General features: G+C 44.8%; 1 protein-coding gene across 1 annotated transcript in view; it reads left to right on the top strand.

Moving 5' to 3' along the window:
- ARHGAP33 (Rho GTPase activating protein 33) overlaps positions 1–13,915 on the top strand; it is a 134,400-nt gene extending 120,485 nt beyond the window's left edge. The window contains 4 exon segments of the mRNA XM_073601608.1: positions 2,007–2,075; positions 4,571–5,128; positions 5,216–5,562; positions 7,214–13,915. Of these exon segments, the coding sequence (XP_073457709.1) occupies positions 2,007–2,075; positions 4,571–5,128; positions 5,216–5,562; positions 7,214–8,242 (2,003 nt within the window). The 3' untranslated portion in view covers positions 8,243–13,915.
- The last annotated feature ends 12,662 nt before the right edge of the window (positions 13,916–26,577 follow it).

The following is a 26,577-nucleotide window of genomic DNA, read 5'->3' as shown; positions in this document are numbered from 1 at the left end:
TCACAACTCTGCCCCGAGCTACATCACCAATCTTGTCTCCGAATATCACCCAAACCGTCCTCTCCGCTCTTCTCAAGACCTCCTACTCTCAAGCTCTCTCCTCCCATGCTCATTTCCAGGACTTCTCCAGAGCCTCTCCCATCCTCTGGAACACACTACCTCAACCTGTCCGGCTACCCCCTACTCTTGCTACCTTCAGGCGATCCCTGAAAACTCATCTCTTCAGGGAAAGCCTATCACGTCTCCAAGTAATCTCCTACCACTTCCACCAGCTCATTCCCCACAGTTACAACCTTTTGTACCACCTGCCCCACCCTATTAGATTGTAAGCTGTTCTGGGCAGGGCCCTCTTAATCCTCTTGTAATTTATTGTATTATAACTGTATTGTCTCCTTTTTATATTGTAAAGCGCTGCATAAACTGTTGGCGCTATATAAATCCTGTATAATAATAATAGCAGGAAAGATAGATTAAGAGAGAGATAGACAAAGAACAATGTGGAGGAGAGAAAGCGATATATATATATAGAGAGAGAGAGACTTTACCATTTAACACCACCTTTTCTCTTTAACAACTAAACGCATGGTTATAGCATAATGCCTCCGGATTTTTGCTTGCCCAGAAAGAAGTGTTCAGGTCTATGTGACAGGAGCCCTCAGAACAAATATCTAACCCACATATATTATAAATGGGGCCCCCTAAATCCAAGTATGTACACCATTTGTTCTAATGCTTGGGAAGAAAGATAAAGATGGCCATGCACACTCATGAGTACTGTGTTCTATCGGGGCTGAATTTTGGCTCCCATAGAGCAGTTGTTCCCAGCCACCGGGTCATGGCCTCCCCTCTGAGTCTCAAGCCAGTTGCAGATCCCTTAACCTCCCATAATACTTCCCAACCTCCCATAGTGGCCCACAGTGCTTCCAGAGACCCTCCAGCCTCCACAGTGGCTCCCAACCTCCCATAGTGACCCACCGTGCCTTCAGGGAGCCCTCAGCCTCCACAATGCCCCCAACCTCCCATAGTGGCCCACAGTGCTTCCGGAGACCCTCCAGCCTCCACAGTGGCTCCCGACCTCACATTGTGACCCACCATGCCTTTAGAGAGCCCTCAGCCTCCATAATGCCCCCAACCTCTCATAGTGGCCCACAGTGCCTCTAGAGAGCCCTCAACCTCAATAGTGTCCCCCAACTTCCCACAGTGACCGACAGTGCCTTCAGAGAGTCCTCCGCCTCCACAGTGCCCCTCTACCACCCACAGTTCCAACCTCCCATAATGACCCACAGCACCTCAAGATAACCCTCAGTTTCCCGCATTGCCCCCCAACCATCGATAGTGGCCCACAGTGCTTCCAGAGAGCCCTCTGCCTCCACAGTGCCTCCCAACCCCCTAGAGTGACCCCCAGTGCCTTCAGAAAGCCCTCAGCCTCCCAACCATTCATAGTGGCCCACAGTGCTTCCAGAGTGCCCTCAGCCTTTACAGTGCCTCCCAACACCCTAGAGTGACCCCCAGTGCCCTCAGAGAGCCCTCAGCCTCCACAGTGCCCCCAAAACTCCCACAGTGCTGCCCAGGCTTTACATTCCCATACTTTATGGTTCGAGTATAAACTTTATTCTTTACTTTTGAGGCATGGAAGGTTTTTGGAAGGAGTACCCGGCCATGGTCTCAAATGGTTGAGGACCTTGTAACCTGCTACACACATCAGAGGGGACAGAGATACAATAACTCAGGCAGTTGACATTAAAAGTACAAAACTTGTGGGATGAAATCTTCTAATTAATCTGTTCTACAAAGAAAACTATCCATCCACAGAAAAATACTGGTCCTGTCTTTAAGTACCGTACATTGTTCCGAGTTACTATAATAATCCTAATGCATCATGAAAAACCTGAAAATTCTGAAATTTCTGTGAATGAAAGTTCCTCCAGCTTGTCTTCACCTGATTTGTTTGTTGTCAGTAGACTGTTGCAGATTGTCTCTTAACATTCCACTCCCTCTATCAGTAGTGTCTGAAACGGTCACGCTACGGTCAGCGAAAAGCGAGGAGTCACTCTGCTCTCATACCAGCGGGACAGGTAAGAGTCTTTGGGAATGAGTATCATCTGAACAATAAATCCAAATATTTTTATCAAAGATGTTTTATTATAGAGAACATACTGATAAATAAGGATTTCATTCTAGAATTGTAGAATGTTCAGGCAGGTCAGTTCTGGACTTACCGCTGCAGGGTTCATAGTTCTGGATTTTTAGAATCAGTTGAAGGAGCCGAGTCCCCCAGCAGTGCAGAGTATTTCAGGAAAGGGGAGTTAGATAGCGGAAGGAGTAGAGTATTTCAGGAGAAGAGAGTTATGCCCTATACACACGGTCGGATTTTACGACGGAAATTGTGTGATAGGACTTAGTTGTCGGAAATTCCGACCGTGTGTAGGCTCCATCACACATTTTCCATCGGATTTTCCGACACACAAAGTTTGAGAGCAGGATATAAAATTTTCCGACAACAAAATCCGTTGTCGGAAATTCCGATCGTGTGTACACAAATCCGACGGACAAAGTGCCACGCATGCTCAGAATAAATAAAGAGATGAAAGCTATTGGCCACTGCCCCGTTTATAGTCCCGACGTACGTGTTTTACGTCACCGCGTTCAGAACGATCGGATTTTACGACAACTTTGTGTGACCATGTGTATGCAAGACAAGTTTGAGCCAACATCCGTCTGGAAAAATCCTAGGATTTTGTTGTCGGAATGTCCGATCAATGTCCGACCGTGTGTATGGGGCATTAGAGGGAGGAGCAGAGTCCTTGAGCAGAGTAGAGTTTTTCAAAAGAGGTGAGTTAGATAGCGGAAGGAGCAGAGTCTTTCAGTAAAGCAGAGTATTTCAGGAGAGGAGAGTTAGATAGAGGAAGGAGCTGAGTATTTCAGGAGAAGAGAGTACAATAGCGGAAATAGTTAGAGGAAGGAGCAGAGTCCTTGAGCAGAGCATTTTAGGAGAGGAGAGTTAGAGGAAGGAGCAGAGTATTTCAGGAGAGGAAAGTTAGATAGAGGAAGGAGCAGAGTCCTTGAGGAGAGTATTTCAGGAAAGGAGAGTTAGATTGAGAAGGAACAGAGTCTTTCAGGAGAAGAGAGTTAGATAGTGGAAATAGCAGAGTCCTCCAGCAGGGCAGAGTATTTCAGGAGAGGAGAGTTATAGAGGAAGGAGCAGAGTCCTCCAGCAGTGCAGAGTGTTTCAGGAGAGGAGAGTTATAGAGGAAGGTGCAGAGTCCTCCATCAGAGCAGAGTATTTCAGGAGAGGAGAGTTATAGAGGAAGGAGCTGCAGAAAAGGGAATAGAGGAGAATTTCTGCTGAAAAATCGTAACTCTCCATTGAAAAATTACTATTTTCTACTTGTTTCTTTAGCCGCACAAAACGTATATAGAACTGCCAGAAGGGGGCGCTCACTCACTCTCTTCTTTAAATTGAACAATACAAGGAACTGTGGTTTTAGTTAATTTTTCTTTTCTTTTTTTAATTATTAGCTAAGTGGTTTGAGGTTGTAGCTGTTATACAGTAGAAGCCTTTGAGGACTTACTTAATGAACTGTGTAAGAAAGAAACATGCCAAGTGCAGTAACTCATAGCAGCCAATCAGATACGACTTGAATGTAGCTGGCCCAATAGCTGTCAAATTCTTCTTGCCGTGGGTCTTTCACGTATATGCTAACTTTAGTTTCTCATCCAAAAAGTTTCCCTGTTTATTGAACAATTAAACAAAGTCAGTTTTGGGTGGATGTAGGCTGTTCACATGCCTTCCCATGGTAGTGATCTGCAGGGGCCCCGAGCGCCACAGGGTCGCATGTGGCCCTCAGGCTGGAGGTTGGGGGACCAGGGATGCATGCAATAGACGTTTAGGAACCAACCTTCCCTGAGCACAGAGAGCTGCCAACCACCAAAAAATCCTTTTTTCCAGTACCTAGCCTGTGATCTCTCACAGACCAGCAAACGATCTTTGGGATTGACTTCAGATTTAGATCATATGGTTGCTGCTGGGGTGAGGTCCAAATCTGTAGATAAAAATAGCAAATTAATGCACCACTACCTAAAAATAAATAGCAATTGGATGCACCACTACCTAAAAAAATTAGTATCTGCTAACCTGTCCATCTAACTGTCTGAGTGGCCAGCTTGGCACGGAAAAAAAACAGTAGTCTGCATCTGCATACTTATTCAACACCATTGAAGCAAGAGGGTCAAGTTACTTTTTCTGAAGGTGGAGTCAAAATTGGCACCCCCCCATCTTCCTTACATAAGAGATTTTCTTTCAGCTGGATTTCCCTATTGATGCTTTTTGGATAAATCCCTCCAGTTTATAGAAGAGAGCCCAAAAAAAAAAGTTTATTGGTCAATTTAAAAATACCAACACATTTCTGGGGGTTCAAGAGGCCTCCTTCATCTGGGCTACAATACAACAGATGGGACTTACATTAGTATTACATTTTGATATAAATTCTATGTTGTTAAAACAAGATGTTCATGACTGAATTCCGCCTACTATACCGTGCTTTAAATTTATTTCTCTCTTCTATTCTAGTGGGATTTCATCGGACTTCACGTCTACGCCGGCCACGCTCCACAAGCGACGGACTCTCCTCTAGACTTCCTCATTGCCGTTCAGTTGAGAGCTTGGCCCAGTCGACCCCTTCTCCTCCATGTGTGCCCTCACCTCCTCCCAACTCTGCCCGCCCCCAGTCTGCATGGATTGAGGAGGACTTGGACCTATCCCCACCTCTTCCTGACACTGATGGTCTCGGCTTTGACCCCCTCTCCTTCCGACTTTCATACTCTGATCATGAAGAAGCTAAATCTCCAACCATGGTCAAGGCGGACATTACCAGTCAGGCTCCATCTCAATCCCGGCAGAGCCGGGTGAGTCTTTCTCCCACCGGTGGGTGCTCTCCATCCCCTTCTCACAGTCCCCCTGAGCGCCTGGTGACTGCCGTGGAGAACCAAGGTCCCCGTAGCCTGTCCCCTCCACCACAGATGTTATCCTTGCTTCTAAAGTCCTGCCAACTCCGCCTCAACGAGAACTGCTTCCAAGAAGTTAAAGGAAAACTAACAGGGGTTCCAGGCCAAGAAGAACCTTCTGGAGGTTGGTAAACTAACTTTACGAATCTTTGCCTGTATAGGTGGGCAGAATTCTTACAGCAACTTCTCGTTTTGCCTTTTTTCCACTCAGGTGTGACTCTCTCTCCGCAGAAGAACATACATCCTCCACCTTTGCCCACAGGCCGGCAACTTCCACCTCCTCCGCCTCCGAAAGACCCTGCCCGCTTGATGGCCCTTAAACTAGCAGAGAGCGCCCAGCGCGCCCTTCAGTCTTCTATGTCCACTGGAACGGTCCCAGCTAAGTCCTCAGTCTTGCGATCGGCGCCCCCGCACCCGTCTACGTCTGTTTTCCGACGTTCTTTATCCATGGAGTGCAGTGAAAGCACAGTCCTGAAGGAGGGGCCCCTGTATTCTGAACTGCGACCTCCTGTGGCCACCCAACATAGACCTCCAAGACCCCAGATACACAGCACCTTGGTGAGGGCAAATGGACTTTTGACATCAGTTTGACTATCATGCTGGTCCTTTGACCAAACTAGCGTCCATTGCAATCTCAGTCATTGCTGGTGTGTATATATATATATATATATATATATATATATAATAAAGACTCCCAACTTCCTCATGTGCTATTGGTTAGGCTTGGTGTTGTTTCCTTATGCGTATAGACCAGTGGGTGTCAACTTACGAGGTACGAAGACTCCTGTGCAGCCCCTGGCATCACCAAAGGGCCGCACATAATATTCAGTATATATAATGCTTCTAGAGACTGCAGACATACTATCAGAGATGGTCAGAGACTGTAGCCATGAAACTGGAGTAGGTGGAGACATACTGTAGGAAAGAGAGACTATGGACATGTTACACAAGATTGAAATAGGCAGCTGGCAACATGAGACAACCACGTGTAAAAATCTTCATTTGCCACAGGATAAGTACAGAGTAGAAAAGCGTACGCATTTCGGGCCCATGGCCTAATTCATATCATGCTATGATCAAGGCCATGGGATGAAATGCGTAAGATTTTCTACTCTGTACTTATCCTGTGGCAAATAAACATTTTTCCATGTGGTACAGAGTAGAAAAGCTTGTGTTTCGGCCCCTGACCTTAATCATATTATGCGATGATGAAGGCCATGGGCCTAAACGCGTAAGTTTTCTGCTCTATACCTATCCTGTGGCAAATTAAACATTTTTAAATGTGGATTTCTGGAGCTGCCGGCTGCCTAGTCTAGTTACTACTACAGATCGAGTGAAGGGAAGATGCTTTCAACCTGTGCAACGATACTTCACCTCCCTGTGCAAATCCCAGTGAGCGCTGCCCTTTTCCTGTGGATATGTTACACAAGAATGCTAGAGATCACTGTTATTACAGATCCTTTACAAATCAGCGCTCCTACGCCCTCTACTTTGGTGTCCAAAGTCCACTTAGCAGGTGCCTAAGAGCCACAGTTGGAGATTGGGGGGTACCACAGAAGGGGCCCCACAAGGAGATTGGGGGGGGGGGTTGTGTTGGGAGGGAGAATTCAGGAGGCGACAGGAAGTAAGAATTGCTCTAGCAGGAGGAATTAGGGGAGGTGTGGCGATTTGAGGGGGATTTGTATTTAGAGGAGAGATGGAGGGGGGATTTGTGCTAGGAGGAGAAATGTTTTTTGGGAGGGGGATTGGAGATGGAGATGGTAGGGATGATTGGGGGGAATTTTGTGTGTGGGGGGGTGTAATTTATGCTAGGATGGGGGATTGAGGGAGTGTAATTTGTGCTGGGGGGAGGGATTTGTGCTTGGAGGGGGAATTTGAGGAGTAGAGGATTTGTGCTAGGAAGGGGGAATTTTTTTTGAGGGAATATTGTGCTGGGAGTATGTATGGAATGGGAGGATTTGAGCTAAGCCTGCAGATTAGCGCTAGATTTTTATGGGGGAAGGGATTTTTGCTGACACATAATGCTCATACATCTTGGGGGCGCGCAATTTGGCATGTTCACCCTGGGCTCTAGATGACCTTGTCCTGGCACTGGTTGGACACCATGGGCAGAGATCTCAATATCTTTATTTCCTCCCCTTTTCATGAGTTGAAGACCAGTACAAGAAGCTCAGCAGTAAAACTTGGCTTTGCTCTTTCTGTTTTGCAGGTTTCGGGCTCCTCTCCGGCAGACCTCCGAAAGATGACGCCAGCAGCTGCCCCTCCTTCCCGCGCTCCTCGCCTTCATACTCGCTGCGGCAGCCTTCCAGTACCACCGAGTGTATGTATTCAACGCCCTCGTCCACCACCCTATCGGTTCCCAGAGGAAGGATCCAGGCTACCGCCTCACCGTTCAGCTCCACCTTGGCCAGAGCCAGAAGGCCTCTACTACGAGATATTGGGTGATCCTCATATGGCACCACTTAATGCCTCTTATGGGTTAATTCAAGCTCCTTGGCCCTGCGTGGGTTCCCCTTCCTCCCACCCTCATTCCATACCTCCTCCAGGCCTGGGAGGCTGGTATGGACGACATCTCCCTCCCGACCCAGAATTTCTGGGTTATCAGCGTTGGGACAGAAACCCACCTCCACATTTACGACCCTATGTTGTGGGACCTGGTGCCCCTTATCAGTATGTGGGCACCACAGAGCATAGAAGCCAAGGTCCCTTCACAGACTTGACTGCCCGCTCTTACCCGCAAGGGAAAAGGGAAGAGCCCATTTACGTCAACCTTCCTCCCAAGATGGACCTCGGGGTGCATTTCCAGGGTGCCAGGGACTCCACTGAGCCGAAACCTGAACTCCCTCACAAACAACGCCCCGGCCAGCCACCTGGCATTGGCAGACATGAAAGTTTTGGAGGGACTCAATCTGCGAAGCAGAATCAGAACCCCCAGCCGGTACGCAGAGAGGGGTCCCTCAGCTATTTTCGCCCACCTCCCCTTCCTCACGCAGCCATGTGGGGCACACAGACTAAGTACTCCGAGAACCGAGAGACCCCTATCATTACTTACGAGGCTCCTGGCGTAGGGGGGCAGAGAGTGGGCTACTTGCCCCCTCACTGCATGCTTTCAGAAGGAGGAACCCTATACGGGAACCTGGATCAAAGGGGGCCACCGCAGCGATCCGGCACGCCAGCTGGGTTTTTAGGCTCCCCGTGGACTGTGCACACGGAAGGTCAGACTCGAAGTTACTGTTGAAGAATAAAAATCCTCTTGCCCTCCCCTGTGGTCAAATCATTGACCCTTTAACGACGTGGCGCATAGGATGGTGACTTCCTGACACTTTTTTTTTTTTTTTGGACGCTTCCATGACGTGGTGCAAAAATGTGACACTGTGACGTCACCTGTGGTTTTATGGTGGGTGGGTCCTGGGTTAAAGTTTCACTTAGCTACAAAAAAAAAAATTAGATTTTTTTTTTTTTTTAATTCTGTCATCAGTGTTTTTTTTTTCGGCAAACTGTCTGATGTTTTTATCATTTTTATTCAATTGAGGCTCGTTTAGCACAACGCCTGGCCTTGAGTGCATTAATCAGACCCCCCCCTGTAACAACATCAAGGCTTTTAATGAATGACCCTGCTCTCTGATGGCCATCGAGAGGTCTAATTATCTCTCTGTAGATGGCAAACTTGGAATAGGCCCAATAATGCCACATAAACAAAATTGTGTCTTTATTATGACTAATTTGCACTCAACGATAATTTTATTGTCTCATTTTAACACTTTTATTCCTTCTGCTATGCAGAGGGCATTAACGTGACCAAACCGATGACGTCATGCCTTGCTAAGTGACGTCATCATGTAAATTGCCCACAAACACTGCTGGCACTTAACGAGCTTGTTGAGCTAGCGCAAAGAGTAAATGGTGAGGAGCCCCGTGAACCCACAGCATCCAATGGGATTAGAGTTTACCAGAGTCAGATCAGTGAAAGTGGATCCTGATTGGCTACTGCACTTTGCTTGTTGCTGTTTACCATATTTATTAAACTCACTAATCTTAAATCATGCGGCCCAGTAATTATTGGACATGTGATGTCTCCTTTTTCCATGGAAAAGAGGATTTACTTGGTTTACGGTTCATGGAAGTTTGCGCCAGCCGCGCCTAGCCCTTGGGAATCATTCTGAGGTTGCGTAATGTAGTATTTAAACCCAAAAGCGAACATTCATTATATATTTCAGCTTACAAATTCTTAGATGTGATGTCTGCATTCGTTTTTTTCTTTTTTTAGGCTTTCTTCTTTTTTCATCCTGGGGATCCAATCAACAAATCTGTTGTTTTTCAGCACAACAAGCTCTCTTGCAGTTTCAGGGATGAGACAAACCATTTAACCACTTTAAGACCAGGGCTTTGCTGTTTAGAAGTAAAAATCAGTATTGCTAGAAAATTACTTAGAACCCCCCAAACATTATATATATATATATATATATATATATTATATTATATTTTTAGCAGAGGTCCTAGAGAATTAAATAGTGATTGTTGCAATATTTTATGTCGCGCTGTATTTGCGCGGAGGTCTTTCAAACGCAATAAAAAAAAAAAATAATACAATGAATTAAAAAAAAAAAAAAAAAGTAGTTAGCCCAATTTTTTTGTATAATGTGAAAGATAATGTTACGCCGAGTAAATTGATACTGAACATGTCACGATGCTTTAAAGTAGCGCACGCTCGTGGAATGCTCTTCTGGAAGAATGGTCAAACATTCCCCATAGACACATTACTAAACCTTGTGGACGGCCTTCCCACAAGAGTTGAAGCTGTTATAGCTGCAAAGGGTGGAGCCAACTCAATATTGAACCCTACGGACTAAAGGCCCGTACACATGAGACGAAAATCAGAAGAAAAATGTCATCCTAATGATCTGCCGATTTTCGGATCCTTAGTATGGTGCTTTCTTCCGACAAAAGCTAGATGTGCATACTATTAACCAGGGATATGCAATTAGCAGACCTCCAGCTGTTGCAAAACTACAAGTCCCATCATGCCTCTGGGTGTCATGCTTGTGGCTGTCATAGTCTATGCCTCATGGGACTTGTAGTTCTGCAACAGCTAGAGGTCCACTGATTGCATATCCCTGCTATAAACTAAGGGTTAATAAGGGGTTCAACAGAGGAACATTTAATTTAAAATAAAAAACAAACTTTTTTGTTTTTACTTGTCAAGTTGCTTTAACTGACTTCAAAGTTCCGTCCCTTTGATCTGTAGATGAATAAGCAGAAAGATACAAAATGAAACAATGTTTCATTTTATCTTTCTGTATTCCTGGCTCAGCAATGTTGTTGATAAACATTGCCAGGCCGCTTTTTATTTGACAGCTCCTGCTGCAGTTGTTCTGCCGAAAACTCCCAACTCGCCAAAATCTCCAACCACGTTACTCCCGGTGACTAACCAGCGGCAACAACTGGAGATTTCGACGAGTTGCCTCTTTTTCACAGAACACTGGCGGGGGTATACACTACAGTATAATGAGTGGACATTGTTAGTCCGCCCGATACTAACCAACAACATGGCCACCTCCAAGGCGGCAACAATTTTTTTTTTCCCTCCCTACCCGGTGTTCTGTGAAAACAGCCAACTCGTCGAAATCTCCAATTGTTGCTGCTGGAGAGTCACCGGAAGTGACAAGGTTGAAGATATTGGCGAGTTGGAGTTTTCGGCAGAACACCGGGACCTCCTCTTTGTACTCGGTAATGCAGCTGTGATTAATCAAAGCTAAATAGCCGTGTACTGGGACAGGGGGGAGTCCCGGCAGCAGGGCAGAAGCACTTGGACGTACCAGACACGCCATGTGTACAATGATGACTTTTGGGCATGTCTAGGGCGCTCAGAGTCTGCAACTGGTTATAAAGTATTACCCCCTGTTCACACTGGTACTACTTGTCATGCGATTTGACAGTTCTAAATTGCATGGCAAGTCGCAACCCATTGCCGGCAATGGAACCGTTCATATCACCACGACGCATGTTCCAGCGATTCTGAAAAAGGTTCCTGCACTACTTTTTACCGATTTCATCGCGACTTGCATAAACTTCTGTTAAACGAAGTCGCAAGCGCTGCAATGAAATTAGTGCGAATCGCACTGATGTGCGGCTTTAAAATCGCTCTGAAGTAGTGCGATCTCAAAGCCGCACTGGTGTTAACCAGGGCTTCAGTTTGTTAGTGTATTTAAATCTGCTTGTACATTTAACATCCCCTTCCTCCAGACTGACAATGCTGCTGTCCAAGGGTTCTCTGTGTGCTCCTTCATCCAGAGTAGGGGGCGCTCTAATACAGGAGGAGTGTTACTGGTCAGATTACCAGGTGAAAACAAAGAAGGGGGAAAAAGCCTAAAAAAAGAAAACAAATGCAGCCGCCACTTCTAATGATTGGTAAGCTGCAATATACAGTATTTCATTTTTGGTTCAGCTTTAAATCTCATATCTTCGGAAACCTGTAATGGGTAAACTGCCATCGCTGACCTCCTAAATTTGCAGTCTGTCTCTAACTTCAGTACTGTTGGCCTTCAATGGAGATGCGGGTCTTCAATGGAGATGCTGGCCTTCAATGGAGATGCTGGCCTTCAATGGAGATGCTGGCCTTCAATGGAGATGCTGGCCTTCAATGGAGATGCTGGTCTCCAATGGAGATGCTGGTCTCCAATGGAGATGCTGGTCTCCAATGGAGATGCTGGTCTCCAATAGAGATGCTGGTCTCCAATAGAGATGCTGGTCTCCAATAGAGATGCTGGTCTCCAATAGAGATGCTGGTCTCCAATAGAGATGCTGGTCTCCAATAGAGATGCTTCAATAGAGATGCTGGTCTTCAATAGAGATGCTGGTCTCCAATAGAGATGCTGGTCTCCAATAGAGATGCTTCAATAGAGATGCTGGTCTTCAATAGAGATGCTGGTCTCCAATAGAGATGCTGGTCTCCAATAGAGATGCTTCAATAGAGATGCTGGTCTTCAATAGAGATGCTGGTCTCCAATAGAGATGCTGGTCTCCAATAGAGATGCTTCAATAGAGATGCTGGTCTTCAATAGAGATGCTGGTCTTCAATAGAGATGCTGGTCTTCAATAGAGATGCTGGTCTTCAATAGAGATGCTGGTCTTCAATTGTCTTTTATGTGGGTGTGTAAGGTGGACATGTAGTCCAAGGTTGGTATTGAATGGGTTTTTATTTTGTTCCTCAAAGAGCCAAATAGCCAGTGGAGTTCTGGAGCAGATGTAGAGAATATTTGATGGGAGAAATCTCCTTTTTGGCTTCTCAACTCATGAGGGGATTCCTCGGGGCTACCGGTCCTTCTTAAGTGTAGCTTGAGCGTTAAAGGTTGAGGATTTCAGAAACAATGGAGGACTTCCAGCTAAAAAAAACCATAATTTTAATTTCGAAGAATGTGGAAGAAAGAAACATTTCAATTTCAGGGGTTTTGAAGACACACCCTTATTGAGGGCTATAGGGTTCTGCTGGTTGGAATCCAGTGACATATGCAGGTATGCACCTTGGATCATAGAGGCCAAAATTATTCCTGAAGTCTTGGCTTTTGTTAGAAATCTAACACTTTATTTGATAGAACACGCATAACTGGCCAACACCTTTAGGAGTTTTGAGGATTGCAAGTGCAGGAATAATATTGGCTTCTAAGATCCAAGGCGCAAATTCATGATTTGGCTGGGGTTAGACTTTATGGGTGACCTCCCCAAAGCCAAAGGCCCCCCTATTTCCTTCTCCTTAGGTTCCCTTTAGTGAATGATCATTTCCCTCGAGTATGTGTACCAGTTCATCTAGCTTGCTGTGAATACTGGGAGTTTTAGTACAAACGGTTGGCATGCATTCACTTTATCACTGTGGATGGTGACCTTTAACACGGAGCTCATCACTCTACTATGAACTTGTGTCCTCCTTGTGTCTTAAGGCATCAGATGCCTCCAATATAACCTCGATATTTATTTATTAGACATTAAACTGGGGCTAAGGTCTGTATCAGCATATAAGTCTAATGTTAAACTATCAACTGCCCGAAAACTCTCACAAACTGTTTTTTGGAATTTTTTCACCCCGGTAAAAAGATCTTATCTTGATGATCACTGTTCACAAAAAAATGTAAAGAGAAATTCCAAAACAGAATTTTTTTTTTTACTTGGGCTACTCTACTTGTTGGTCTTTTTGTCAAAATCATTTAATATTTTATTTTTATTTTTTGGAATTAATTTTTGACTTTTTTGATTCACAAAAAGGTAAAAAAATTCCAAAAAGAAAAAAATAATATTTTTATTAAGGCTACTCTACTCAGTCTTTTTGTAGTCTAATTTTTTTTTATTTTGGAATTTATTTTGTAAAAAATTTTAACAATAATTTTGAATAATTTTTTTACATTTTTTTTTTTTTTAACAATTTTTTTTTCATAACCCGATAACCTTTAAATCGAACATGACTCCCATACAAAGTATACAACTTTATTTATTTTTGCCAGTGGCCAGATGCTGTAAAATGACACAACATTAAAAAAAAAAAAATTGTTTTTTTAATTTTTTTTTTTTTTTTGCGTGAAAATTTGCCAGAAGACTGACAGAACGTTTTGGACAATTTAAAAGGATGGCAAACTGTGGGAATGTCTGACAATGGTTGTTGGGCTGTAGGTTGGGAATTTTTACAATCGCTCTTTTAGTCTCCTCAACTGCGGAAGGTGTGAATGAAGTGGACAGATGTGCGCACACACTGCATGTGACCACCAACCGTCTCACCGGAGCCTCCTATAGGAAAAACGATCCACTGTCACCTTTTCAAGAGGTCATAATGTTCAGATTCCTGTTGTTTAAACATGCTGTGTACATTTTAATTCACTTTAACTTATTTAATTTGAAAATAAAAAAAAGTGTAGTTTATAAATTCCTCTGAATGTTTTGGAGTGTTTGTGATGGGGAAAATAAACAAATTGCGAATGGGCATGCCCTTTATTGCAGAAGAGACATCCATTGCATTTCTGCAATGAGCCTATTTATTTGGCAACAATGTTGTCATTGCTTAAATCAACCAAGTTATGGCCCCGTACACACGATCCGAAAATACGACGACAGATCTTCCGACTTTTTTCGCTTAATAGCCGCAAGTAGAAACAGAATAGGTTAATAAAGTCATGAAAATTCTCGTACGACAGGAAAAAAAAAATCGGAAGTGATGTCATGTGTTATAATGCATTTGTATTGTATTTTCGGACGACAACTGTACCGACTAAACGAAAATCGTACCAGATCGTACGAGGAAAACTTTTGTGCTTGTCCGATCTAATAATATGGGATGTCGGAATATCAAAAGCTCTGTACTAACGATCCGATTATCGTACGATCGCGTTGAAAGCGGTATTTTTCGTCCGATTTTCGGATCGTGCGTAGGGGCCATAACACATTTTATTTTTTTGTACAGGAAAAACCAGGCTTTATTTTGATAAAATAGTCTTGCAGAAATTTTTATTTTCTATGCAATCCATGGACAAAAATGTTTTAATTAATTAATGAATAAAAAAAAAAAATAAAAAAAAAATATATATATATATATAAAAAATATATATATATGTGTCGTTCCCCCCCCCAATACATAATAATATATATATTTTTTTTATTATATCAAATAAAAAAGTTAAATGCTTTTTTTTTCTACTTGTGCAAGTAGTTTAAAGTGTGTGTGTTTTTTTAATAGTGGTGTTGTAAAAAAAAATTTAAAAAAGGCTTTATTTTGATATTCCAGTGAGGGAAAAAAGTATTTGATTCCCTGCTGATTTTGTACATTTGCCCACTGAGAAAGAAATGATCGGTCTATCGTTTTAATGGTCAGTTTATTTTAACAGCGAGAGACAGAATAACAACAAAAATATCCAGAAAAACACATTTCAAAAAAGTTATATATTGATTTGCATTTTAATGAGTGAAATAAGTATTTGACCCCTTCACAAAACATGACTTGGTGGAGAAACCCTTGTTGGCAATCACAGAGGTCAGACATTTCTCGTAGTTGGCCACCAGGTTTCCACACATCTCAGGAGGTATTTTGTCCCACTCCTCTTTGCAGATCCCCTACAAAGTCATTAAGGTTTTTGAGGCTGATGTTAGGTAACTCGAACCTTCAGCACATATTTTCTATGGGATTAAGGTCTGGAGACTGGCTAGGCCACTCCAGGACCTTAATGTGCTTCTTCTTGAGCCACTCCTTTGTTGCCTTGGCTGTGTGTTTTGGGTCATTGTCATGCTGGAGTACCCATCCACAACACATTTTCAATGCCCTGGCTGAGGGAAGGAGGTTCTCACCCAAGATTTGATGGTACATGGCCCCGTCCATCGTCCCCTTTGATGCGGTGAAGTTGTCCTGTCCCCTTAGAAGAAAAACACCCCCAAAGCATAGTGTTTCCACCTCCATGTTTGATGGTTGGGGATGGTGTTCTTGGGGTCATAGGCAGCATTCCTCCTCCTCCAAACACGTTGAGTTGATGCCAAAGAACTCGATTTTGGTCTCATCTGACCACAACACTTTCACCCAGTTCTCCTCTGAATCATTCAGATGTTCATTAGCAAACGTCAGACGTTTTGACATCGCTTCCGCCCTGCAATGATATGGAGATGGGTAGGGGCCATCTTCTCCTCGCTTGTCTCCATACCAAGCCAGGAGAAGGATCCGATCGCCTCCGCCATTACGGACGGCGGCGGAGGGCACCGGAGCTCGGCAGGAGGGGGGGTCCTCTCCTGCCACCGATAAAAGTGATCCCGCGGCGAATCCACCGCAGAGACCACTTTTATCTGAAAGCCGACCGCCCGCTGAAGAAGAGGATACCGGGGTTATGGCGGCTAGCTGCTGCCATAATGATATTCCTCTTCAAAGTAGTAACGTAAAACTGCGGCGGGCGGTCCGTAAGTGGTTAATGAATACTTACACTCGCCTGTAGTTGAATTCTTGGTAATTAGGATTTTGTTTTCTGAAATTTAGCTTTGCTCCTTAAGACTTTCATTAGGGGTGTATTCATTTTTGCAACATGGTCTTGAATGAATTTGTTAGGAAAAATACTTTTTTTGTGTGTGCAAATGAACAAATCTTGGTTGCAATCAATGGGCCGCATTTGTGGGAGTATTTTTGTAGTATCGTGTCCCATAGAAAATGTTGATTCTGAAAGAAAAGTAAAGGTTTTCTGACAAATCTCTTGGGGTGTACTCATTTATGCTGAGCACTGTATATTTCTGAGTCCACCTCCATGTGGACCTAAATGTCCACCTAGATCTTCCTGTTTCAAAGGTGCCCTATTGCAGCTGTGCATCTTCCATTTATATCTGCAAGCCTATGGACTCTTCCACTGCAAGCCTAATCTCAAGTTTCAGCTGGAATGAGACCGAGTCTGGAAGCTAATTAACCTCCACAGTCAATGAAGTTTGCAAATCATGAACTTTTGGCTGAAAGCTTTGCAGACTCCCCTCCCGAAATAAGGTGCAAACTATAATGCAGCACAAAGCCTATTGTAGGTAACTGCGGCACTCTCTCTGCTGTGGAGCTACAAGTCCCAAGAGGCAGAGACATTGGAATGATGGGATTTGTAGTTTTACCACAGCTGGCCACCAGCCATCAAGCAACCAATGACGCTGTATGCGGCCCCCGATGCCACTCCGTCCTAGCAACGTCCTTGGTTGCTAGGATGCAGGCAGCTTAAATTTCTTAAATTTGAGGTTTAAGGAGTCTGTCACCCTGTATTGTAGTCCAGGATTCTCTTTCCTTTCTTAAAAATCATTGCATTTTTAATAAATTTTGTTCTTCTTTGTTTTGTTCCTCCACCCCAAACTCGCTCGTCCACACTATATTGCCAAAAGTATTGGGTCACCTCTCCAAACCAAATGGTAGAGGGTTGGTTTTTCAAGGGTTGGGTTAGTTCCAGTGAAGGGAACTCCTAAGGCATCAGCATACCAAGACATTTTGGACAATTTCATGCTCCCAACTTTGTGGAAACAGTTTGGGGACGGCCCCTCCCTGTTCCAACATGACTGCGCACCAGTGCACAAAGCAAGGTCCATAAAGATCTGGATGAGCGAGTTCGGGGTGGAGGAACTTGACTGGCCTGTACAGAGTCCTGATCTCGACCTGATAAAACACCTTTGAGATGAATAAGAGCGGAGACTGCGAGGACAGGGCTTCTCGTCCAACACCAGTGCCTGACCTCACAAATGCACTTCTGGAAGAATGGTCAAACATTCCCACAGACACACTCCTAAACCTTGCGGACAGCATTCCCAGAAGAGTTGAAGCTGTTCTAGCTGCAAAGGGTGGGCCAACTCAATATTGAACCCTACGGACCAAGGCTGGGATGCCATTAAAGTTCATGTGCCTGTAAAGGCAGGCGTCCCAATACTTTTGACAATATAGTGTATGTCCAATCTACCAGCCCCTTCCTTTCCTGAATGAATACAATGAGTGGTTGGTACCAATCTCACTCGCTGTGTTCATTTATAGCTGAAGCATAGTAAACTGTGTTTATTTGGGTGGGGGGGGGGGTCACTGTAAGGTTTGCTGTATAGGACCCAGTGGTTTCTAACAGCAGCTCTGTATCGTTCCTGTTTTTAGTTTGGTTCCTCCCTCATACTTATGGTGTAAAAAGTAACAATAGAACAACTCGCCTTAAAGTGTCTTAAGTTCTTGATAAATTTACTTTTTAGTCGGATTTTTAGGTGATGTATAGACAAAGAGATTCCTGTGGTGTCACCCTCCCCGCTCTCCAGCAAGTTTCACCTGTGCTGTCAGTGGCACTCAGGGAATGTCGCCCAACTCCATTCTTTACAAATTTCTATCTCATTCTCTATCCTGAACGATGCAAATTCCACACGTAGGAGGTGCGCTCACGGCTGTGACCCAAGTGCCACAAATCTGATAAGAAACTCAACTGTGTCCTTTTCACCGTTCTTTGATGTATTAAAAACAAAAAAAGTAACAAGTTGTGTTGTGGAATAGTACAACAAAAAAAGGTATTTTGTGGACAAGTACATACGCAGTTTCACCCATTTGGACCCAGAGGGAATTTCAGAGGTGACAAGGACCAACAATGTTGTTGGGGTCACCATAGGTCGATGGTGCTCCACCAATGGTACCCAGTGGAAGGTGCTACCTTATGTTGGAAGTTGGTGAAGAAAGGCCACTTAGATTGGTGGTCAGTTGGTCAATGGGGGAAGGGTCCCTTACATTGGTACATATACAGTTCCACTCATCTAGACCCAGAGGGGATTTCAGAGCGGTCAAGGACCACCAAAGGTAGTGTTGTTAGGGTCACCGTAGGCCGATGGTGCTCAACTTGGTGCAGCCAATGGTACCTAGTGGAAGGTGCTACATTGCGTCTGAGGTCGGTAAAGAAAGGCCACTTAGATTGGTGGTCAGTTGGTTAATGGGGGAAGGGCCCCTTACATTGGTACATATACAGTTCCACCCATCTAAACCCAGAGGGGATTTAAGAGGTGTCAAGGACCACCAAGGGGCAGTGCTGTTAGGACCACCATAGATCAATGCTGCTCAACCTGTAGAAAGTGCTACCTTACACTGGAGGTCAGTGAAGAAGGGCGACTTAGATTGGTGGTCAGTTGGTCAATGGGGAAGGGTCCCTTACATTGGTACATATACAGTTTCACCCATCCAGATTCAGAAGGGATTTCAGAGCTGTCAAGGACCACCAAAGGCAGTGTTGTTAGGATCACTGTAGGTCGATGGTTCTCAACTTGGTGCAGCCAATGGTACCCAGTGGAAGGTGCTACATTACGTTGAAGGTAGGTGAAGAAAGGCCACTTAGATTGGTGATTGTAAGCTCTAATGAGCAGGGCCCTCTGATTCCTCTTGTACCAAATTGTAATGTAACTGTAATGTCTGCCTTTATTTTGTTAAGCCCTGTGCAAACTGTTGGCGCTATATAAATCCTGTATAATAATAATTGGTGGTCAGTTGGTCAATGAGGGAAGGGCCCCTTACATGGTACATATACAGTTCCACCCATCTAAACCCAGAGGGAATTTCAGAGGAGTCAAGGACCACCAAGGGGCAGTGCTGTTAGGGCCACCATAGGTCGATGGGGCTCAACCAGTAGAACAGAGATATGCAATTAGCGAACCTCCAGCTGTTGCAAAACTACAAGTCCCATCATGCCTCTGCCTCTGGGTGTCATGCTTGTGGCTGTCAGTCTTGTTGTGCCTCATGGGACTTGTAGTTCTGCAACAGCTGGGGGTCCGCTAATTGCATATCCCTGCAGTAGAAGGTGCTACCTTACATTGGAGGTCAGTGAAGAAGGGCGACTTAGATTGGTGGTGAGTTGGTCAATGGGGGGGAAGGGTCCCTTACATTGGTACATATACAGTTCCACCCATCCAGACCCAGAGGGGATTTCAGAGCTGTCGAGGACCACCAAAGGCAGTGTTGTTAGGATCACTATAGGTCGATGGTGCTCAACTTGGCGCTGCCAATGGTACCCAGTGCAAGGTGCTACATTACATTGGAGGTCGGTGAAGAAGGGTGGTCAGTTGGTTAATGGGAGAATGGTCCTTTAAATTGGTGGTCAGTGGGAGAAGATCCTCTTAAACTGGTAGTCAGTGGGAGAAAGCCCAATCACACTAGTGGACAATTGGAAGAATGTTCTTATATTGGTGGTTAGTGGGAATAATTTACCTTACGGTACTGGACAGTGGAGCTGCCTCTTGCAGTACTGGACAAGGGGTAAGCATGGCCCCCTTAAAAGCTAAAAAGATAATTAATGTTAATTAAGTGGCAGAATTTGCTCACTGCCCAAAGAACTGGTAGCAACTGCAAAGCAACCCTAGGGTTCCACAGACCCCCTGATTGAGAATGGTTGATGTACAGGGTATGGGGGCCTCACATACAATTCAGTATATGCACGTCTATGGAAACTGTCTGCAATTGCAAACATACTGCAGGAGATGTTCAAAAACTGTGGACATGCTATAGGTGTGGTTGAGAACACCATACATGAGACTACTAGAAAAAAAAACTACCATTGCTGCCTTTTTAGAGCTCAGTGCTCTGACTTCCACTGCATGACAAGTACCAAAGAGCTGCATGTGGTCCTTATACCAAAGTTTGGGCACCAAGGCCATTGAAAATCTGATAATTGCAAGTGAAGCTCCTGATTTCAAGCCCGAACTATTGGACCTCCGGCAGTCATATGTGTTTATTACCACACTGGAAAATACCGAAAATTCCCCATCGAGTGGGGTGCATGTGCCATTGTCACCAATGGGCAAGTATCCTGGAAAACCCTTCTTCTCTTGTAGATCGCTGTCCATTAACGACCAACCTCAGGGAACAGGCTTTTGAGAGATCCCCCCCACAATTCACAGTTGTGTCCAACTACTGCATCCATTACTTGGTCATATGATATTGTCACCCCCCCCCCCCTCCCCAAATAATACAGAATGAAATGAATAAATGGAAAGTTTAGCTATGAAAGAAAATACCTGAAATACCTCCATGATGACTGTGTGGGAGGGGCAATGACACAAACTAGTGCAGGGAAATTTTACCATTGGGGAGGAACTAAGGCAAAGTACTGCAAGGAAATCTCACCAAATGCCTTCCCAATGTGTATAAATAATTTCAAACCCTTTAAAAGATAAATGGTTAAAAAAAAAAAATTAAAGGAGGACATTCCCTTTCAGACTGAAAGATAAGAACTGTCCGCTGCTATAGAGATGTAATTGTGTACATGTACTGTATACAATCCGGTACAATGGATGCTGACAAAAGAACCAGCTTAATCAGTTCACCTCGCCTCTCACCAAGGTGTCATATGCAGATTAACCACTTGCCCACTGGGCACTTAAACCCCCTTCCCAACCAGGCCAATTTTCAGCTTTCATTGCTCTCATGCTTTGAATGACAATTACTCAATCATGCAACACTGTGCCCATATGAAATTTTTGTCGTTTTCTTCACACAAATAGAGCTTTCTTTTGGTGGTATTTTTTTTCCTGCATCATAAATGAAAAAAGACCACTGATGTGGCACGTATGATCACTGATGTGGCCTGGATGTGGCACGTATGATCACTGATGTGGCCTGGATGTGGCACGTATGATCACTGATGTGGCACAGATGATCACTGATGTGGCCTGGATGTGGCATGTATGATCACTGATGTGGCACAGATGATCACTGATGTGGCATGTATGATCACTGATGTGGCCTGGATGTGGCACGTATGATCACTGATGTGGTACAGATGATCACTGATGTGGCCTGGATGTGGCACGTATGATCACTGATGTGGCACAGATGATCACTGATGTGGCATGGATGTGGCACAGATGAGTACTGATGTGGCATGGATGTGGCAAGAATGAGCACTGATGTGTCATGGATGAACACCGATGTGTCATGGATGAACACCGATGTGGCATGGATGTGACACGGATGATCACTGATGTGGCACCGATAATCACTGATGTGGCACCGATGATCACTGATGTGGCCTGGATGATCATTGATGTGGCACGGATGATCAAAGATGTGGCACGGATGAGCACATTTCTTTGGCATTTCTGGCCTGACCCACATCTTCTGAGATGGGAAGCTGAGGTCATTTTCGGAGCTTAGAGAGGCCTTTCGACTCCCCTCCACAATGCACTTCTATTACATGCAGCTTCAGCACGCGGTCAGGGAGTGGGGGGGGGGATCAATGGTCCTTGGATTCTACCTCCATCTTTAGCTACTTGTTTAAGGTCACCACCTATAAAGGATTTATCTCCTGTAGCTATGCCATGCTCCTCAACCTTTTCCATGGGGACTCGCCTCATAAGGCGGCGTCGCAGTGGGAACGGGATGTTGGGGTCTTTGAGGAGGAGCGGTGGGAGGAAGCCCTACAGGCTGTTCCCCAGTGCTCTCTGAACGTGGCTCAGCGCCTGTCGCAAGTATATATCCTCCTGAGAGTTCACTACACACCGGCCAGGTTGGCCCATATGGGGGTGAGCTCTGACCCGACCTGTACCAGATGCAGTAGAGATACACCTCTTATGGAGATGCCCAAAGCTCCATTTATACTGGAAACCGGACTTAGACACGATTAATAGGGTCTTCCAGATTATGATCCCAGCTGACCCCAAGCACTGCCTGCTGGGTATTCTAGACATACTTCCGATTGAGGATATATCCCTAGACAGGCTGTAGCAAGAGCTCTCTTCCAGGCCAGGAAAATTATTCTGGACACTGGAAATCCATGGAGCCCCCCACTTAGCAGGAATGGATTACCCATTTACACTTTTCGATTGGAGAAGCTCATTTATCAACCAGTGGCGGCTGGTGAAGTTTTAGGATGGGGGGGCACAAGACCCCGTCCTTCCTTTTTGACCCCTCCCACTTGGTGAAAATGGGTGTGGTTTCAGCAAAATAGTGAGCATGACCTAAAGGCGCGTGGCTCTAAGGGGGTCTGGTTAGCATCTGAGATGAACAAAGGATGGAGGGAGAGATAAGGGGAGGGGGAGAGAGGGATGGAGGGACAGCAGGCCCAGATCGTACACAACAATAGAAATATGTGTATTCCAGAAAGTTTAACAATCAGCAGATAAAGATACTCCAAACACCTGGTGTTAGCACTTCAATCATCACGGCACCATGGTTGTTATGGTGTCAGGATGATTGAAGCACATTATTTCTATTATTACATTGTATATGAAATCATTCAACTCACCATAATGCAGAATCAGTGGGAGCCCTGAGCGTGTCACCAGATGCCATCAGGTGCCCCCAGCGGAGTCCCTCCTTACATCAGGTGCCCCCAGCAGAGTCCGTCTTTACATCAGGTGCCCCCAGCGGAGTCCCTCCTTATGTCAGGTACCTCCAGCAGCGTCCGTCCTTACATCAGGTGCCCCCAGCAGAGTCCCTCCTTACATCAGGTGCCCCTAGCGGAGTCCCTCTATACATAAGGTGCCCCCAGCAGCTGAGCCTTCCTCACATCTGTGTCCCCAACAGCAGAGTCCTCCTCACATCTGTGTCCCTATCAGCGGAGTTCCTTCTTACATCTGTGTCCCCATCAGCGGAGTCCCTCCTTACATCAGTGTCCCCATCAGCAGAGTCCCTCCTTACATCATTGTCCCCATCAGCGAAGCCCCTCCTTACATCTGTGTCCCCATCAGCAGCAGAGTCCTCCTCACATGTGTCCCCGACAGCACAGCCCTCCTTAATGCCACGTCTGTCTCTGTCCCCTTCAGCAGCAGCTAGTTCCTGGCTTTCTCCGTGTGTTCAGTAGAGAGGAGGGGGGCCTCCCTTCTCCACTGAATACAAGGGGATTAGTCCTCACAGCGGCGGCCATCTCTTTGTAGCCTGCCGGAAGTGACATCTGATCTCACGCTGAGAACAAAGCAGCTGGCCGTAGTGATACACTATGGGCGCCGGGTGGAAGCTGTCTGATGGACTGCGCCACAAAGCAGCTCCAAACCCTGCAAATGAAGCGCCTCGTCCGGCGCCCGAACACAGTGCACTTAAAGGGGTTGTAAAGGTAAAATTAAAAAAAAAAAAAAATAACAAACATGTTATACTTACCTTCACTGTGCAGCTCGTTCTGCACAGAGTGGCCCCGAACCTGGTCTTCTGGGGTCTCTCGGCGGCTGTTTCAGCTCCTCCCCGCAAGCATTAACCACCTTAATGCGAGCTCCCTCGCATGGTGGGGAGTGCTTGCGGGCGCGCTCCGGTGATACAGCCGGCGGCTATAGCCGCTCGCTGTATCACTCGGCCCCGCCCCCCGGCGCGCCGCGTCATCGGATGTGATTGACAGCAGCGCGAGCCAATGGCTGCGCTGCTTTCAATCCATCCACTGCAGCCAATCAGCGACCAGGCTGAGCTGCAATGGAGATGACGAGAACGAGCAGCGGAGATTCGAGGCGTCAGGTAAGTAAAACGGGGGGGCTGGGGGCGGCGGTATTGTCAAAAGTTTTTAAAAAATTTTTACCTTTACAACCCCTTTAAGGACCTTTTATTTTTTTTAAAGGGCCATGTTTAAAACTTTTTTTTTTTTGTGGTTGCCTGGGGGGGTGGGGGGGGGGGGCTATGGATGGACCGCCACTGCGGCAAATTCGATAATATATAAATATATATATATATATATATATACACATATACAGTGACTTGAAAAAGTATTCACACCCCTTGAAATTTTCCTCATTTTTGTCATGTTACAACCAAAAACGTAAATGTATTTTACTGGGATTTTATGTGATAGACCATCATAACACAGTGGCACATAATTGTGATGTGAAAGGAAAATGATAAATGGTTTTCAATTTGTGTACAAATAAATATGTGAAAAGTGTGGGGGGCATTTGTATGGCGCCCCCCGGAGTCAATACTTTGTAGGACCCCCTTTCACTGCAATTACAGCTGCAGATCCTTTTTGGGGATGTCTCTACCAGCTTTGCACATCTAGAGAGGGACATTTTTGCCCATTCTTCTTCTTTGTAAAATATCTCAAGCTCTGTCAGATTGGATGGAGAATGTCTGTGAACAGCAATTTTCAAGTCTTGCCACGGATTCTCAATGTGATTTAGGTCTGGACTGTGACTGGACCATTCTAACACATGAATATGCTTTGATCTAAACCATTCCATTGTAGCTCTGGCTGGATGTTTCGGGTCGTTGTCCTGCTGGAAGGTGAACCTCCGCCCCAGTCTCAAGTCTTTTGTAGACTCTAACAGGTTTTCTTCTAAGATTGTCCTGTATTTGGCTCCATCCATCTTCCCATCAACTCTGACCAGCTTCCCTGTCCCTGCTGAAGAAAAGCATCCCCACCACATGATGCTGCCACCACCATGTTTCACAGTGGGGATGGTGTGTTCAGGGTGATGTGCAGTGTTAGTTTTCCCCCACACATAGCGTTTTGCTTTTAGGCCAAAAAGTTGAATTTTGGTCTCATGTGACCAGATCACCTTCTTCCACATGTTTGCTGTGTCCTCCACATGGCTTCTCACAAACTACAAACAGGACTTCTTATGACTTTCTTTCACCAATGTCTTTCTTCTTGCCACTCTTCCATAAAGGGCAGATTTGTGGAGAATACGACTAATAGTTCTCCTGTGGACAGATTCTCCCACCTGAGCTGTGGATCTCTGCAGCTCCTCCAGAGTTACCATGGACCTCTTGGCTCTTCTCTGATGAATGTTCTCCTTGCCTGGCCGGTCAGTTTAGGTGGACGGCCATGTCTTGGTAGGTTTGCTGTTGTGCCATACTCTTTCCATTTTCCGATGACGGATTGAACAGAGCTCCGTGAGATGTTCAAAGCTTGGGAGATTTTTCTTTATAACCTAACTTTGCTTTATACTTCTCCACAACGTTATCCCTGACCTGTCTGGTGTGTTCCTTGGCCTTCATGATGCTGTTTGTTAGCTAAGGTTCTCTAACAAAGCTCTGAGGGCTTCACAGAACAGCTGTATTTATACTGAGATTAAATTACACACAGGTGGACTCTATTAACTAATTAGGTGACTTCTGAAGGCAATTGGTTCTACTCGATTTTAGTTAGGGGTATCAGAGTAAAGGGGGCTGAATACAAATGCCCCCCCCCCCACACACACTTTTCACATATTTATTTATAAAAGATTTTAAAAACCATTTATCATTTTCCTTCCACTTCACAATTATGTGCCACTTTGTGTTGGTCTATCACAAAAAATCCCAATAAAATACATTTACGTTTTTTGACAAAATGTGGAAAATTTCAAGGGGTGTGAATACTTATTTCAAGCCACTGTATATATATATATATATATATATATATATATATATATATATATATACACATGATTCTACACTTCTGCATAGGGGGCACGATGCTTTGGCTGTGATTAGTCACAGCAGAAGCCGATCAACGGGTGACGCCCAATGTATGTCCCCCGGCACCCACTGTCCGGTGAGGAGAGACACAGGACAGAGTTCCTCTTATGTAAACAATGCAGAACTCTATCCTGTCAGCAGGGGATGTGGTGGATATTGTTTCCCTGCAAAGCACATCTGTTAGTAAAAACACCACGCACATCACACACAAACACTGGCTAGGCACACAGTTAACCCTTTAATCGCCCTTAGATGTTTAACCCCTTCCCAGCCAGTGTCATTAGTACAGTGACAGTGCATTTTTTTAGCACCGATCACTGTATTAGCTTCACAGGTTCCAGAATACGTCAAAATTGTCAGATTGTTCCCCGCAATATCGCAGTCCAGCTATAAGTCGCTGATCACCGCCTTTACTAGTATTAAAATAAATAAATAAAAATTCCAGTATATATATATATCATAGTTTGTAGACGCGATAACTTTTACGCAGACTAATCAATTTACGCTTATTGGGATTTTCTTTACCAAAAATATTTTGCAGAATACATATTGGCCTAAATTTATGAAGAAATTCGATTTTTTATGTTTTTACATTTTTTATTGGACATGTTTTATAACAGAAAGTAAAAAATACTGTTTTTTTTTTTGTTTATAGCGCAAAAAAAAATAACAAAAAACGCAGAGGTGATCAAATACCACCAAAAGAAAGCTTTATTTAT

Source organism: Aquarana catesbeiana, linkage group LG10, assembly GCF_042186555.1.
Source record: "Aquarana catesbeiana isolate 2022-GZ linkage group LG10, ASM4218655v1, whole genome shotgun sequence".
Classification (NCBI taxonomy): domain Eukaryota; kingdom Metazoa; phylum Chordata; class Amphibia; order Anura; family Ranidae; genus Aquarana; species Aquarana catesbeiana.
This window is presented reverse-complemented; position numbering and strand designations above follow the sequence as displayed.